The sequence below is a fragment of the Oncorhynchus nerka genome, linkage group LG7, assembly GCF_034236695.1.
Source record: "Oncorhynchus nerka isolate Pitt River linkage group LG7, Oner_Uvic_2.0, whole genome shotgun sequence".
NCBI classification, from domain to species: Eukaryota; Metazoa; Chordata; class Actinopteri; order Salmoniformes; family Salmonidae; genus Oncorhynchus; species Oncorhynchus nerka.
The window spans coordinates 57,512,374-57,530,533 of record NC_088402.1 but is presented as its reverse complement, the minus strand read 5'-3'; the positions used below and the strand labels follow the sequence as shown (position 1 = coordinate 57,530,533).

At 43.8% G+C, this 18,160-nt stretch overlaps 1 protein-coding gene across 1 annotated transcript in view; it reads right to left on the bottom strand.

Moving 5' to 3' along the window:
* Positions 1-18,160, bottom strand: part of LOC115132046 (probable G-protein coupled receptor 153) — a 36,884-nt gene that overhangs the window by 1,505 nt on the left and 17,219 nt on the right. The window contains exons 4-5 of the mRNA XM_029664251.2: positions 5,468-5,657; positions 2,543-2,724 (exon numbers count right to left, since the gene is read on the bottom strand). Coding sequence (XP_029520111.1) covers positions 2,543-2,724; positions 5,468-5,657 — 372 coding nt within the window. The remainder of the gene's footprint in view (positions 1-2,542; positions 2,725-5,467; positions 5,658-18,160) is intronic.

Below are 18,160 nucleotides of genomic sequence, written 5' to 3'. Positions count from 1 at the left end.
AACTAACTTGTCGGGCTAAACGGCATTCTATTCCAAATTGATACTCACATTCCACATTGTTCTGAGAACTAAGTAGGAGAGACATAACGTCAGCTTTTAGTATGGGTTTGTCAATGAGAAGATACACAGCACAAAACTAATATCAGAGTGCCACTATGTGGTGTCTTTTGGTAAATGCAGAAATGAAACAGCAGACGATACAGTAGCGTTGAGTGAGACGTTTGACCAACAGGGGGAAGCAAAGCACGAGTAGTAGTTGAAAATGAGGAATGACAGGGGAAGGATGGGGAATGTCATCCCAACCAGATGCAACATGGAAAATGAAAAAGTCTGATTCTGTAAATATAAGCCATTTGAGAATTGCACCAACAATTCTTAAATGGAGCCACATGTTAATGTTATTTAAAAAATTTTTTTATTGAAATGTATTGACAAATTGTAGCACCCCAAATAGTAGGCAACAATATGTAGTTAATATATCTGCTTCAATGCCATGACAACATTACTAGTTGTAATACAAACACATTTGTTTTATTGATAATTATTTATTGATAATTATTTTCCATTATACAGTATTGACTGCTAAAACAGACTGTATCTTAACCAATTACATACTGAGTGCACAAAACATTAGGAACACCTTCTCTTTCCATGACAGACTGTGAAGGTAAAATCCAGGTAAAACCTATGATCCCTTATTGATGTCACTTGTTAAATCCACGTCAACCAGTGTAGATGAAGGGGAGGATACAGGTGAAAGAAAGATTTTTAATCCTTGAGACAATTGAGACATGGGTTGTGTATGTGTGCCATTCAGAGGGTGAATGGGCAAGAAAAAATATTTAAATGCCTTTGAACGGGATATGGGAGTAAGTGCCAGGTGCACCGGTTTGAGTGTATCAAGAACTGCAACGCTGCTGGGTTTTTCATGCCCAACAGTTACCCGTGTGAATCAAGAATGGTCCACCACCCAAAGGACATCCAGATAACTTGACACAACTGTGGGAAGCATTGGAGTCAACATGGGCCAACATCCCTGTGGAACGCCTTCGACACCTCGTAGAGCCAATCCCCCGATGAACTGAGGCTGTTCTGAGGGCAAAAGGGGGTGTAATTCCTAATGATTTGTACACTCAGTGTATAAGATGTACTATCTAGATGAAACAGAATCAATGGTTTAATGAGTCAATGTGGTGAAATGATAGCTACTGTATACATCTCTGTTTCAATAACTATCCCAAAATAGAATAGACTCGATCCTACTAGAAAATAGAATGAGCGTGACTATCAACAAGAGACTGAATCAGGAGATCAAATTTCAGTCTATATCATATCATATGCCCATAGATTTCATGGCTAGGCCTACTAATTTGAAGTCCAAGTTGACAGATAAGAAACGTCGGCCAACTGGCAGCTTGTTATAATGCAGCCAGCTATCATAAACCATTTATAAAATAACATGAATATTTGATGTCTAAATCTAAGGGCTACACCTCCTGTGTGCTACTTTCTTGTTAGCATTACACTGTGCTGTGCTACATGTGGTTTTGCTAGCAGCTATTTGCTACATGGAGTAGTCGAGAGCCCAATTGGGTGATTGTTTTGCAAAAAGAATGGAACAAAGATGACACAGTGGTAGATGTCTTGCGGGGGTGACCGTAAGTCTGGGTTGTGTTAGGTAAAAGGGCCATGGCCATTCTTAGTTTAGGTCTCCAAATTCAGCCTTCAAAAGCCTTCATTTCCTCTCCAATCCTGTAATTATGCTGCTCTTTTAGTTCATTTTTATCTGGGCCACACGACTGCACGCACACACACTCACGCACACATTGTGCGCAAACTCGCACACACACGCGCGCAAGCACTCGCACACACAGTTGTGGTTTGGTTGTTTGTAAGCTCTTGAAGACTGCATGTTGGGAGAGCAGCATTGGGGTTCCTAATAATATGTCAAAGAGGAGCATTTCACAGCTCTACAACTGACTTGCTTTGAGCCCGGAGTCAATAGGACTCAATTGTAGTCAATGGTACTCAATAGGAGTCAATGGTACTCAATTGGAGTCAACGGTACTCAACAGGACTCAATAGGAGTCAAAAGGACTAAATAGCATTAGACCGAGCAAGCATTTGCATTGTTTTAGCAGAGTGGTTCAGTCAAGGATATTGGAAGTCAGCATCAGCCCTACCACCTCATACTATTCTGGTACTTCTATGTTTAACTTGTGATACTACGATGAATACGTTGGAGGTCTGTGAAAGACCCACCTATAAACATTAGAGAAACGTATCTGCAATGAAGGTGAAAACAACTGATGGTCATATTTGCCAAACATTAGTCAGCCAGATATATGCTTTTTGACCTTTCAATGCCATGTCTAGATAGGAAATATCAGTTAGCAAAATGTAAAATGATTCCAGCAAGATCAAACAATAAGATAGATATTATAGTAGGCCGAAGGGCCTCTTTCACCATGCACATTGTTATCTGTATTTGAAGTGAAAAATCAATCAATTGATGAAATAATAAAAATCAATGGAAATATACCTGCAAATACTGCATTTTATCTTCCTGTAGTTGCAATGGATACCCTTGTGGGACCCCCATTTCTAAGGTTGAGAATTCGTACTTGGCAATACGGTCTACCGTCATGATATCAGCCGCGGAGCTATAGTCATATGGTCTGTCATATATTAAGTCCGCATGAATTCCTCCATCTTGGCTGTTTTCTGCAAAACGCAGAAAAGCATACGCGTCGTCAGGATTAAAGACCAACGTACTCAAAATACACAGACAGACAGACAGACAAGACGAATAGATAATAGAGACAATTCATCTTTCTCTTTTTTTGGGGGGTGTCCGCTGGGGTTCCTAATCAAACAGGAGTCACTGTAGCCCTCGAGGCCTCGAGACATTCTTGCACTCTGAGTCTTAAAGATTTAAAAAAAAGTTAAAATAAATATTCTAGTATGAACCATTAAGTGTTATATATCTTTTTATTCAGAATACTTCAGACTATCACGATATATTATAAGTGCATTATTGCCACAAAATTGCACAAGTCTTCTAATTAACTAGTGCCTTTTTTTTGTTGTCTTTGTGGCAATCACAGATCTTTGCTTTTGTGAAAATAATTTCCGATATTGTTGTGAACTTAGTCTGAAGTGTTTCGAATAACAGGGAACATAACACTAAGTGGGTCATTATGTTGTAGATTGTGACTAAATGATTGTGACTAAATGATCTCTGCAACAAGATGCCCTATGGCTCAGAGGGTTGAACAGTGCATTTGAAAAGAATCACTGACTGAAAATCATGACTGTGGGCGTTTACCGAATAGAAAAATACAAAACAACTCCTTCCAAATTCAGAGACCCTGTCCAGAAATAATGATATTAATCTTTCAAAAACTGGGGCTTATGAGAACCATAATACTACAAATCAAAGGAATACTTTCAAGTAATCATTTTACATACTGTATAACTTGTCAGGCAAATTTAGTATCAAAAGAAGAATTGCATTCGATTCAATGAGAGGTCAATTGGAGATCTGTGTAAAATGCTGATCTTAGGACAAATGTTGGCCGGTAGGATGGAGGATGAGATTGGCTATTTGCACAGGCAGCATAGCATGCAAGTCAGTAGCTTTGGAAACAAGAAACAACCCTTATACATACAACTGTATTGTGATATACAAGGCAAGCCCTCTGAAAAATAAATAAACGCTAGCAACATTAAAACCACACAGACAATACATTGTCCTACATTTGAGTTTTTTGCCTTATGCTAAACAATCAACATGGATGGACGTATAGAAAGGGAGGTTATTAAAAAGGTGTGGGAGTTAGAAAGAGGGGAGAGGGGAGATATTAAGTTGAGTTTAAACAATTTCATTGCAAAAAAGGCAAGTTATTTCACAGGGTTCATTTCAATTTGCAGGTTTTTAACATTGAGGATTTTTCGAGTTTCTTATTTTTATTTTGATCTCATATCAATATAGAATAGGTCATATCTACCCAATCCACAATTAACAAACTATAGGGGCGATTACATTTATCATGTGACCTAACTTTAAAGTTAATTAGGGACCACAACTTGGGTAAGTGTCTGTGTATTCCTGAATTGTAAATATATGTATTCTTTGGATCACTAAGCCATTTTGGTTTGTCAAAATGGCTACCTCATTTGCATAATTTACCTCATTTGCATAATCTGAGGGAATATTGTGAACGAGATTCCTTGTGGTCAATAGGCCTACAGCCAACATGGACAGGAACAGTTTAGTGCATTTCCAAAAGAGTATTGAGTCATCCCGGCAGTATCTGTTTACACTCATACGCTGACATTAGTCCAAAAAAACTTGATAGGTGTGCGTACAATCATGCCTCGATGTGTATCATAGATTTAAGAAAAACGCATACCAGAATCTCATAGGATTGGAAATATGACCATCGTGCTGAAATGTACTGCGCTTTTTTTTATCTAGTTTAAAGTCCTTCAGTATTGGTTTGGTTGTAATCTTCATAAATCCTCTCTTTATTTCTGGGTCGTGGGTCAGGGTGTTCTAGGCCAGGGAAGATTTCACAGTTTGAATTCATTCAAGTGAAACAAAGTCAAATTCTGCGGGGAAAGTATGTGCTTTTCCAGCAATATCTTGTAACAGTCCGAGAGCATAGCATATAATTCACTATTTTTAAATGATCCCACTAAGAATGAAACCACAAAATGTGGCTATAAGTCCTTCCTACAGACACTTTTTGTTTGGTCACTTCCTCTCCACTTGGAGAAAAAGGACCCATGATAGGTCACATGATAAATTAGACCACATCAAATTAGACCGATCACATAAGGACCCCCGGATGGCTACATATGACCACATTAAAGGAAAATTATATATACTGAATCAAATCTAGCGTTGTAAGCTGAACAGACATCACTCTCAAAACAAGATCTCTCCAGCCCTGCTCCCGGAGAACCTTCTAGGTCTGCTTATTTCAGTTGAAGTTTATCTACAATCAATCATGCTCAATTCGTGAATTTGACTACGTTCGACAGAACATCACCACAGACCTACATGGCGCCTCCAATGTAAATCAATTGCCCGATTCAGAATTCAAATCCAGTTTTATATCTTCTGAATCCATTCACAGATGACTATCAAATCATCCATTCATAAATCAACCAAGGCCAAAGCTAAGATTGGGCTTGTGCACTAAGGTGAGATGCCAGCAGAGGCTCCAGGACTGGGGGTTGCTGACCTCTACCCTTATCCCCCGCTTAATCAAATGCCCACAGGTCCTATGCCAGTTCTCCAGGACCAGACTTCCAGACCTCTACCCCCTACCTCTTACACCCCCCCCCCCCCCCCCCCCCCCCTCATGTTATGAAGTCACCATAGCCAGGGATTGGAGGGGGTAGATGGTGGACAGATGGAACCTGGCCTGCTCCACCTCCCCCCCCTCGCCTGTTTTACCTTCGTCCACGTCATCGTTGGACATGATGGCCACACACTTCTCCCAGACCATGCGCACGTCTGCGCGGTAGCGGTCGCACGCCCACAGGAACATGGGCAGCAGGATGGACTGAGCGATGGAGCACCACAGCACGCACAGCACCATCCAGCTGTAGGAGCGGTCATACTTCAGACTGGTAAAGCTCACCACCTGCATGAGAGGGATAGAGGGAGGAAGGGAAGATGAAGGGCACAAGGCATAGTCCGGTGAACATCAAGTACAAAGCGAAACTACTACAATACTCAAGCGGATATTTTTCCAACAGAGCGGTTTATGTTTACATCTCAAGAAACACCAGCAGAGAAGTGTGTCTGTGGTGCCTCTCCCTGAGCAAAAGTGTATAGTATAGTAGAGTAGAGTAGAGTATAATATAGTATAGTGTGTTCCAGGACCAAAGCATGTACTCCTTTTCACTGGGCCTTGACACTTTAATCAAATTGATTAATTCAACTAATTAACCAGTCTGAGCAACAGGGCATAACATTTATTTTTCGGTTCACCAGCCACTGTGGCAGGTAGATTTAAGTAGATTTAAAAATCTACCAGCCACTCAGATTTTTTACCAGCCAAAATACTCCCCCCCCACTAAAATTACACCAACAAAACAGAAAATAAACGGATGAGCATGTTTTGTAATGTAAAAAAAAAAAAAGATGTATTACTAGTAATAATTAACTAATGTGGTATATTGAATAATTATACATTTTGTGACATAAGTCTTTTAACCAAAATATCACAGACAAACATTTTCACCTGCCCCTTTATGGGCGGGAGGTTGCCGTGGTAGCGTGACTCCAGTCATGTTTGTGCATGTGAAATTGAGTCTGATTAGTAGTTTAAGTGTCTGATTAAGTGTCTTCCCTTCCCTAGCAGTTGAAACTCAAACAGAAAAACAACCTAACTTGTGAACAAAACAATGTAAATAGCCAAGAAACACAAGGACAAAGTCTCACTTCGTTTCAAGTAAATGAGTTCAACTTTTATGCCTGTGTGCAGTGCTTCTAAAAATGAATCTTTCACTCAGCTCTTCATGTACGAAGAGGCCCCAGCCAGGCAGTGTTGCAGCGCAAGGTGGAATAGGCTATATAGGATTCATAGTTCTTTGACTTTGTGCGTAGAATTGACCAGCTATCAAACAAAATGTCGGAAATACTTTGAAAACCACTGCAGCATTTATTTTACTATAAATGTGATCATGCTTGACTATTTTTATTCACAAAATACACATCTTTACTTGCCAATGCCAAAATCTACCTGCATTTGGCAGGTGGCATGTGCTAAATCTTAGGCCCTGCTGAGCGACGTCCCTGGTGTAATGAGTCAACTTCAGGAGCACAATGGAGGGTACATCAATGAGCCACTCGATTAGGCCGATTAGATCACTCTCAACCTAATCTACATCTTCATTAGATGTAAGATACTGCAGGGTTTTTCTGGATAAAAAGGGGATTAAGTGGTGGGCGTGACAATGGGCGTGGCAATGGGCACAGTCGGCACAACAATATATATTTTTTTATGTTTTATTTTTTTAAATAAAAATTCTGCAATTCTCTGAATTTTTCGATGGAGCCAAGATACACTATATATAAGAAAGTACACTACACTGCAAAAGTATGTGGACACCTGCTACAACTAGCTAGCACTGCAGTGCAGTGCATAAGAAAATAGTTTTGAACAAATGAATTCCTTCTTAAAAGAAGGAGAAGAGAGCGAGAGAGATATTTATATATATTTGTAAATATTTATATATTTACAATTTCACTTAATTAGCCGAATGCAGCTAGCTAGTTTAGCTTACTCAAACACCTGGCTCAAACAGAGAAGGATGCTATGTTACCTAGCTGGCTATGGCTATCCAACACTGGAACTATTCCAAGTCAAGGTACGTTTTTGGTTTTATGAATTTATTGCCACCGGCGCCTGCTAGTGTAACTTCTAAACCGCTTGCTAACTGTACACTGTACTGCATGATTGTAGCAGGTTTACTAACGCATTAACTCTAGTAGCTATGTTGACTATGACATTAGCTAATATGGTGACAATGCTGTAGGCTGTGTGTAGTGGTTATGATATGAAGGTTTGGCTTGGAAAGTTTTTTTCACCTGGTCACATACAGCTGATGTGTTGTGCGTTGAAGTCCACAAGCGAAGGGAAAAGGTGACAGGAGGAGTTTTCTATCGATCAAAGGGATCATGCTGTTTGTATGTGGCTGCTATGAAAGTGAACTGTGTTTGAGTGTGATCAGGGGTGTATTCATTCCGCCGATTCTGTTGAAAAACAATTCTTAAATGGAAACAAACAGAACAAAACAGGAATAAACATACCTGAATTTGTTCAATAGAAACTCTCATTGGACTGATGATTTCACCCTAAATCAGCTAGATGCAGGCAAGATTGTGCTTGGCGGTTTTGAATGTGTCAGTGTCTGTCACCTCGATTACTCAAAATGCTCTTGACCTGTGCACCTACGCTGTAAACTTTCATTCATAGGCTAGGTTGTAGCAACCTCATGATGGGAAATGGGACCTGACCATGATGGGACCATGGGACCATGATGGGACCTCATATCGGGAAAATTCTAGTATCATGTAGTAGCCCAAACCTATCAATGTTACATTGAGCTGGGTGAATGGAATATGAATGACAGTCATCCAATATGTTTTAATAGAAATAACGCCCTGCTCATTAAAAAACAAATCGCCTTTCCTCATCTTAAACGGCACCGACTACCCCTGGGTTCTACACATTCTGCCATGTAGCTGAGAGAACATTTGCTGTTTTAAAGATAATTTCCTGCAATACTATGCATTTTGCCATGGCTAATGCTGTGTTCTTTTGCTCAAACTTAATAACCAAAATAAATTCTGTTAAATTAATTGTTTTTGGAAATTTCAATTCCCCTGACTGTTTTATTTTGGCAGTTTGGACTTAGACGTTCCGTACAAATGCTTAAGGGGCCCGCCTAAGGGTTTCTATGGCAGGCAAATCCCTATGCTGTACACCGCAAGCCAACAGACCACCCAATCACAATGAATCAAGTCAACAAAATCATCAGAGGACAGGCTTATTAGGGCTTAGTACTAAATACTCAATCAAGTTAATAAGATGAAATTCACATCTGCCTTTGAATGCACAATCTGTGAGATTTCCCCCATTCAATGTTCAGTTCAATTCAAATAATGATTGTTAAAGACTGTAACACCCTTTGAGCTTAGTAAACTGTCATACCCTATCATAAACCAAGGATGTACGCCTGTTACTCATCGTTGTTGTATTTTGGCATTTTAGTTTTTATAAACAAACAACACAATGTATAGCTTTGAAATACGTTTAAAACCATCATGTCGATCTCAGAGACTGTCAGTCCTTCCTTGCACCGATAGATCAGTCCATGAATTTGAGAGGGGTTACATTAAACCATCCCTCTAAGCTTACTCAAACTAAAGTGGCAGGGTCAGGCTGTTAAAATCACAGATTGTGCCTTTAAGCACCATAATAAAGGCACCGACATGTCTCCCCTCCAGCGGCTACACTTGGTTTGACCTCTGAGTGGGGAAGTCACAGTTCCTCTCAACACAAGGCGATTACAGTCAGATTCAGAGAGACAGCATGAGTGTATAACTATCATCATCACTATCATCACACACTCTGCATGTACCATCATACTATATACTAGCCTGGCCACCAGTCTGTTTCTGCTATCATTCCACTCCTTGTAATCTGTCATTGCCAAACAATGACACGGAGTACAAGGAGTGGAATGATAGCAAAAACAGACTGGTACCCGGGCTAACCCGCTACGTAAAGGTTGCTGGATCAAATCCCTGAGCTGACAAGGTAAAAATCTGTCGTTCTGCCCCTGAGCAAGGCAGATAACCCATTGTTCCCCGGGTGCCGAAGACGTGGATGTCGATTATGGCAGCCCCCCACACCTCTCTTACTTGTACAACCATCATTATCATTAGCATCCCACTCTACATGGATCACCATCATCATGCACTCTACATGGATAACATAATCATCATGCACTCTACATGGATAACCATCATCATGCACTCTACATGGATAACCATCATCATGCACTCTACACGGATAACTATCATCATGCACTCTACACGGATAACCATCATTATGCACTCTACATGGATAACCATCATTATGCACTCTACATGGATCACCATCATCATGCACTCTACATGGATAACCATCATCATGCACTCTACATGGATCACCTTCATCATGCACTCTACATGGATAACCATCATCATCATGCACTCTACATGGATAACCATCATTATGCACTCTACATGGATAACCATCATTATGCACTCTACATGGATAACCATCATCATGCACTCTACACGGATAACTATCATCATGCACTCTCCATGGATAACCATCATTATGCACTCTACATGGATAACCATCATCATGCACTCTACACGGATAACCATCATCATGCACTCTACACGGATAACCATCATCATGCACTCTACATGGATAACCATCATTATGCACTCTACATGGATAACCATCATCATGCACTCTACACGGATAACTATCATCATGCACTCTCCATGGATAACCATCATTATGCACTCTACATGGATAACCATCATCATGCACTCTACATGGATAACCATCATCATGCACTCTACATGGATAACCATCATCATGCACTCTACACGGATAACTATCATCATGCACTCTCCATGGATAACCATCATTATGCACTCTACATGGATAACCATCATCATGCACTCTACACGGATAACTATCATCATGCACTCTACACGGATAACCATCATTATGCACTCTACATGGATAACCATCATTATGCACTCTACATGGATCACCATCATCATGCACTCTACATGGATAACCATCATCATGCACTCTACATGGATCACCATCATAATGCACTCTACATGGATCACCATCATAATGCACTCTACATGGATAACCATCATCATGCACTCTACATGGATCAATGGATCCATCCATCCGTCATAGTGGGAGGGGTGAAATACAGTAGCATAGCAATTGCACAAATCTACTAAATGCATGTATTTCTCAGCTAAAGTCCATAGAAATATAATGGATGAATGTTGTATTATAACTGCCCTTGCATTTAAATGGCTCATTATTCCAGGCCACCAGGGAGTGGCTGGAGATTTGTTGTGCTTTAGTAGGCACACTGGAAATATGATCCGCTATAATCATTTTAAGGGTTTCTGTTGCACACACACTTTGGGTCATAATTCTTTGGAGTGTAAGTAAATGTTACGGGCAGAGGGGCATCACTCAGAGATGAAGTGTCGACACCAGGAGAGGCATAAAGCCAACAGATAAATCACATTTAAAGGTTGCTGAAGAGCCACTTAACGGTTGTTCACATATCGTATAACTGGGCCTATTCTGTATGTATGTGTGTGTGTGTGTGTGTGTGTGTGTGTGTGTGTGTGTGTAGGGGGTGATTGTGTGTGTGTGTTTGTGTCTGTGCGAAGGCGTGTGTTTGTGTCTGTGTGTGTGTGCGCATGCGTTCATCCATGTGCCAGTGGTGGGCTCCATTGTGTTTATTCCTGTTCCATTTCATTCCAGCCATTACTGAGTTGTCCACCTTCACCAGTCTCCACTGGTATGTGGTGCAGGTCAAAAGGGTGAAACTGTGTAGAAGGTATATGGATCCCCCGTGACATTAAGGATGAAGCGGCTGAGAACAGTAGCATTCAAGGTCACGTATGGAATACAGAGGGGTTTAAACAAAGTGTTCATGAAATTGTCCCCAGCCACTAGTATAAATAAATCAATGGGTCATAACCAAACGTGTGCTCTCTGTCTCGCTCGCTCTTATCGATTTCAAACAGCTGGACATGGCCAACTGGTTTACACACATAAATACTACCACTGCTATCTCTCTCTTTCTCTTTTGTCTCTCTCTCACTCGCTCTCGTTCTCCATTTTTCTCTCTCACTCCAGGGGGAGATTATGTGACGCAGCAAATGAGGGATACACAGATATCATGTGCCTCCATAAATCACACACACACACACACACACACACACACACACACACACACACACACACACACACACACACACACACACACACACAGTAAACTGTTATGTATGAGTGTGATAAAACATAAACTCTGTCTACTGCTCCACCGAGAGTTAGAGAAAATACTATACCAGTTTATCTTTCAATAGTATAGGTGTCCCCTTGATAAGTATGTGTAATAATCCTCATGTACAAACTCTGATGCCTTTGGTTAAATCTCTATTAGTAACTACAAAAGCCATTATAAATCAATCAATTGGCATCACCAGCCAATGTCCTGAAGCCTTCAATTGTAGCTTTTAAACTGATCACACAATCAATTAAGTTGGATTGACTTGTTAATTGGGTAGCAAAGTCAAATAGCATCGCCTGCCTGGCTATACAGCAAGCAGTGCGATCCAGCAATTGCTGACCTGAATTCATTAAAGGGAAGTATACCAGAAATCTATTAACAGAACATTGGAATTGATTCCAATTAACATTGGAAATACTGATGAAGCTTGGATGCCAAACAACATGGTCTAGGCTTTATGCTGTCTATTGATGGATATAGGCCTATGGATATTACAGTAAATACCTGTTTATATATATCACGATATATGCCTGTATTAATTGATGTCACGATATATGCCTGTATTCCTAGATATCACAATATATTCCTGTATTATCACAACACAGTACATCCCTGTATTCATGAATGCCACAATATACCGTATATTGTCCCGATTTCATCGTTCCACAATATTAAAAACTTTCTGCTGGCCCAAACACGTGTACCAGATGCTGCTCGAACACTGCTGCAGCCTCTATAGCCTGTCACACTCATTAGGTTCCAAATGGGAGCAAACATTCTCAAACGTCACTGTGCCACCTGAACTTGTCCAATAAGAACACCAATAAAGTATTGTCCTTATATCCTAATGGCAAAGATAGGGGGTGGGGTCTCTCCCTCATAGACCTACCTCATAGACTTTGCCTTCCTGGTTCCTGTGCCTGTGCATGGTCCCTCCCTTCTACCACCAGTCCCTCCTATCCTATCCCACTGATCACACCCACCACCGACTCCAAGTCTGCATGATAACCCAAGAAAACGTCTCACTGGAAAATGGATGAGAACCTGACAGTGGAGCAGGCAAGCTGATGAATATAGAAGAGAGTAATAGAACTCCTACACCCACTCGCTTAAAAGAGGAGTATTTTCCTAGAGAAAAAAGGCATTAACCACAACCTCTCTCCTTTGTGCCAAAACAGCCTCAATCATCCCAGGTCCGTGGCCTTCTTGGGAATTTGGGACTCTCAGATTATGAGAGTCGTCTTAGAGTTGGTCATTTTGGCATGCGCTCTTATGAATTCAATCCCTCTCGTCTCCTCAGCTGCTGTAGTCCACAAGAAGAGATAATTAAAGTCAGTAAGGCAGGACCACGGTGCATTCATCCTAACGCCATTTTGTTCCACTGTATAATTACTCAGTCTGGACACATCTGTGGACAGGGCAACAACAATGGCAACAACACAACCTGAGCCACTGTGTGTGCGCCCGCTCAAATCAAATCCCATTTTACTGGTCGCATACACATATTTAGCAAATGTTATTGCGGGTGTAGTGAAATGCTTGTGCATGGCTCTCGACCTTCGTCTCTCCCGAGCCCGTACGGGAGTTGTAGCGATGAGACAAGACAGTAACTGCTAACAATTGGATACTACGAAAAAGGGGGAAAAAATGTATGTAATTTTTTTTTTTTTATGTTATGGGATGCATGTTCTACATTGTTTTTGATGGTAGACTGTTCTGGTAGGCCTACATTATTGATCAAATATCCACAGTAGCTGTTAAAACTGTAACTTAAAGAGTGTACAGCCTCAGTGTTCACAGTAAACGTGTGTTGGAAGTTGCACAGAATTTTCACAACGTTCAAGTTTGCGCTCAGCAGACCTGAAATTAGCTCAGTGCCTAAAAATATTCCAGGGGAAATTGGCAGGCAGTGTGCCCCCGGTGATGCATTGGGCAGACTGCACCACCCTCTGGAGAGCCTTGCGGTTGTGGATGGTGCAGTTGCTGTACCAGTGATACAGCCCGACAGGATGTTCTCAATGGTGCATCTGTAAAAGTTTGTGAGGAGCCATGCCAAATTACTTCAGCCTCCTGAAGTTGAAGAGGCGCTGTTGCCCCTTCTTCTCCACACTGTCTGTGTGAGTGGACCATTTCAGATTGTCAGTGATGTGTATGCTGAGGAACCTTAAGCTTTTCATTTTCTCCACTGCATCCCTGTCAATGTGGATGGGGGCGTGCTCCTTTTCCTGTCTCCAGAAGTCCACGATCAGCACCTTCATTTTGTTGACTTTGAGGGAGAAGTTATTTTCTTGGCACCATTCCGCCAGGGCCGTCACTTCCTCCCTGTAGGCTGTCTCGTCATTGTTGGTAATCAGGCCTACTACTGTTGTGTCGTCTGCAAACTTGATGATTGAGTTGGAGGCGTGTGGGGCTACGCAGTCATGGGTGAACAGGGAGTACAGGAAGGGGCTGAACACGTACCCTTGTGGTGCCCCTGTGTTGAGGATCCGCGAAGTGGAGGTGTTGTTTCCTACCTTCACCACTTGGGGGTCGGCCTGTCAGTAAGTTCAGGACCCAGTTGCACAGGTAAGGGTTCAGACCCAGGGCCCCGAGCTTAATGATGAGCTTGGAGGGCACTATGGTGTTGAAGGCAGAGCTGTAGTCAATGAACAGCATTCTTACATAGGTATTCTTTTTGTCCAGATGGGATAGGACAGTGTGCAGTGCGATGGTGATTGCATCGTCTGTGGGTCTATTGGAGTGGGATCTAGGGTGTCAGGTAACGTGAAGGTGATATGATCCTTAACTAGCCTCTCAAAGCACTTCATGATGACAGAAGTGAATGCTATGGGGAGATAGTCATTTAGTTCAGTTACCTTTGCTTTCTTGGTACAGGAACAATGGTGGACATCCTGAAACAAATGGGGACAGCAGACTAGGATAGGGAGAGATTGAATATGTCCGTAAACACTCCAGCCAGCTGGTCTGCGCATGCGGCTAGGGATGCCGTCTGGGCCGGCAGCCCTGTGAGGATTAACAAGCTTAAATGTCTTACGTCGGCCACAGAGAACGAGAGCCCACAGTCCTCGGGAGCGGCAATGTGTTATCCTCAAAGAGGGCGAAGATGATGTTTAGCTTGTCCGGGAGCAAGACGTCAGTGTCCGCAACATGGCTGGTTTTCCCTTTGTAATCCTTGATTGTCTGGAGTCCCTGCCACATACGTCTCGTGTCTGAGACGTTGAATTGTGATTACACTTTGTCTTTGACTGACGTTTTACCTATTTGATTGCCATATGGATTCTCAGCAGGTCGACTGCGGCTAATCGAATGACCCCACATTTGAACTGCAGCTGCTAACCAACGCAATAGACGTTATGATAGGGACAGTTTATGCCAAATTTGGCTTTGTGCCACCCACCCATTTCCTAAAGGTTTCGAATCCGGAGTTGTTGTGTGGATGGATGGTGCGTCATCTGTTTACTTGTGTGAAGAGAACAGCGCTAAACCAAAGAGTGTGTAGAGGAACAAGGCAGAGTTCATCTCAGCCTATGCCTCCCTCCAGTCCCTCGACTTCTTGGCACTGACGGAAACATGGATCACCACAGACAACACCGCTACTCCTACTGCTCTCTCTTCGTCCGCCCACGTGCTCTCGCACACCCCGAGAGCTTCTGGTCAGCGGGGTGGTGGCACCGGGATCCTCATCTCTCCCAAGTGGTCATTCTCTCTTTCTCCCCTTACCCATCTGTCTATCGCCTCCTTTGAATTCCATGCTGTCACAGTTACCAGCCCTTTCAAGCTTAACATCCTTATCATTTATCGACCTCCAGGTTCCCTCGGAGAGTTCATCAATGAGCTTGATGCCTTGATATGCTCCTTTCCTGAGGACGGCTCACCTCTCACAGTCCTGGGCGACTTTAACCTCCCCACGTCTACCTTTGACTCATTCCTCTCTGCCTCCTTCTTTCCACTCCTCTCCTCTTTTGACCTCACCCTCTCACCTTCCCCTCCTACTCACAAGGCAGGCAATACGCTCGACCTCATCTTTACTAGATGCTGTTCTTCCACTAACCTCATTGCAACTCCCCTCCAAGTCTCCGACCACTACCTTGTATCCTTTTCCCTCTCGCTCTCATCCAACACTTCCCACACTGCCCCTACTCGGATGGTATCGCGCCGTCCCAACCTTCGCTCTCTCTCCCCGCTACTCTCTCCTCTTCCATCCTATCATCTCTTCCCTCTGCTCAAACCTTCTCCAACCTATCTCCTGATTCTGCCTCCTCAACCCTCCTCTCCTCCCTTTCTGCATCCTTTGACTCTCTATGTCCCCTATCCTCCAGGCCGGCTCGGTCCTCCCCTCCCGCTCCGTGGCTCGACGACTCATTGCGAGCTCACAGAACAGGGCTCCGGGCAGCCGAGCGGAAATGGAGGAAAACTCGCCTCCCTGCGGACCTGGCATCCTTTCACTCCCTCCTCTCTACATTTTCCTCCTCTGTCTCTGCTGCTAAAGCCACTTTCTACCACTCTAAATTCCAAGCATCTGCCTCTAACCCTAGGAAGCTCTTTGCCACCTTCTCCTCCCTCTTGAATCCTCCTCCCCCTCCCCCTCCTCCCTCTCTGCAGATGACTTCGTCAACCATTTTGAAAAGAAGGTCGACGACATCCGATCCTCGTTTGCTAAGTCAAACGACACCGCTGGTTCTGCTCACACTGCCCTACCCTGTGCTCTGACCTCTTTCTCCCCTCTCTCTCCAGATGACATCTCGCGTCTTGTGACGGCCGGCCGCCCAACAACCTGCCCGCTTGACCCTATCCCCTCCTCTCTTCTCCAGACCATCTCCGGTGACCTTCTCCCTTACCTCACCTCGCTCATCAACTCATCCCTGACCGCTGGCTACGTCCCTCCCGTCTTCAAGAGAGCGAGAGTTGCACCCCTTCTGAAAAAACCTACACTCGATCCCTCCGATGTCAACAACTACAGACCAGTATCCCTTCTTTCTTTTCTCTCCAAAACTCTTGAACGTGCCGTCCTTGGCCAGCTCTCCCGCTATCTCTCTCAGAATGACCTTCTTGATCCAAATCAGTCAGGTTTCAAGACTAGTCATTCAACTGAGACTGCTCTTCTCTGTATCACGGAGGCACTCCGCACTGCTAAAGCTAACTCTCTCTCTTCTGCTCTCATCCTTCTAGACCTATCGGCTGCCTTCGATACTGTGAACCATCAGATCCTCCTCTCCACCCTCTCCGAGTTGGGCATCTCCGGCGCGGCCCATGCTTGGATTGCGTCCTACCTGACAGGTCGCTCCTACCAGGTGGCGTGGCGAGAATCTGTCTCCTCACCACGCGCTCTCACCACTGGTGTCCCCAGGGCTCTGTTCTAGGCCCTCTCCTATTCTCGCTATACACCAAGTCACTTGGCTCTGTCATAACCTCACATGGTCTCTCCTATCATTGCTATGCAGACGACACACAATTAATCTTCTCCTTTCCCCCCTCTGATGACCAGGTGGCGAATCGCATCTCTGCATGTCTGGCAGACATATCAGTGTGGATGACGGATCACCACCTCAAGCTGAACCTCGGCAAGACGGAGCTGCTCTTCCTCCCGGGGAAGGACTGCCCGTTCCATGATCTCGCCATCACGGTTGACAACTCCATCGTGTCCTCCTCCCAGAGCGCTAAGAACCTTGGCGTGATCCTGGACAACACCCTGTCGTTCTCAACTAACATCAAGGCGGTGGCCCGTTCCTGTAGGTTCATGCTCTACAACATCCGCAGAGTACGACCCTGCCTCACACAGGAAGCGGCGCAGGTCCTAATCCAGGCACTTGTCATCTCCCGTCTGGATTACTGCAACTCGCTGTTGGCTGGGCTCCCTGTCTGTGCCATTAAACCCCTACAACTCATCCAGAACGCCGCAGCCCGTCTGGTGTTCAACCTGCCCAAGTACTCTCACGTCACCCCGCTCCTCCGCTCTCTCCACTGGCTTCCAGTTGAAGCTCGCATCCGCTACAAGACCATGGTGCTTGCCTACGGAGCTGTGAGGGGAACGGCACCTCAGTACCTCCAGGCTCTGATCAGGCCCTACACCCAAACAAGGGCACTGCGTTCATCCACCTCTGGCCTGCTCGCCTCCCTACCACTGAGGAAGTACAGTTCCCGCTCAGCCCAGTCAAAACTGTTCGCTGCTCTGGCCCCCCAATGGTGGAACAAACTCCCTCACGACGCCAGGACAGCGGAGTCAATCACCACCTTCCGGAGACACCTGAAACCCCACCTCTTTAAGGAATACCTAGGATAGGATAAAGTAATCCTTCTCACCCCCTCCCCCTTAAAAGACCTAGATGCACTATTGTAAAGTGGCTGTTCCACTGGATGTCATAAGGTGAAAGCACCAATTTGTAAGTCGCTCTGGATAAGAGCGTCTGCTAAATGACTTAAATGTAAATGTAGGAAGAAAAAAACCTGCTGACAAAATTCAAGGTTATTAACGAGCAAGGAGGGAGAGTAAATTGACAGGCTACGCAGATGTCTACTGCTA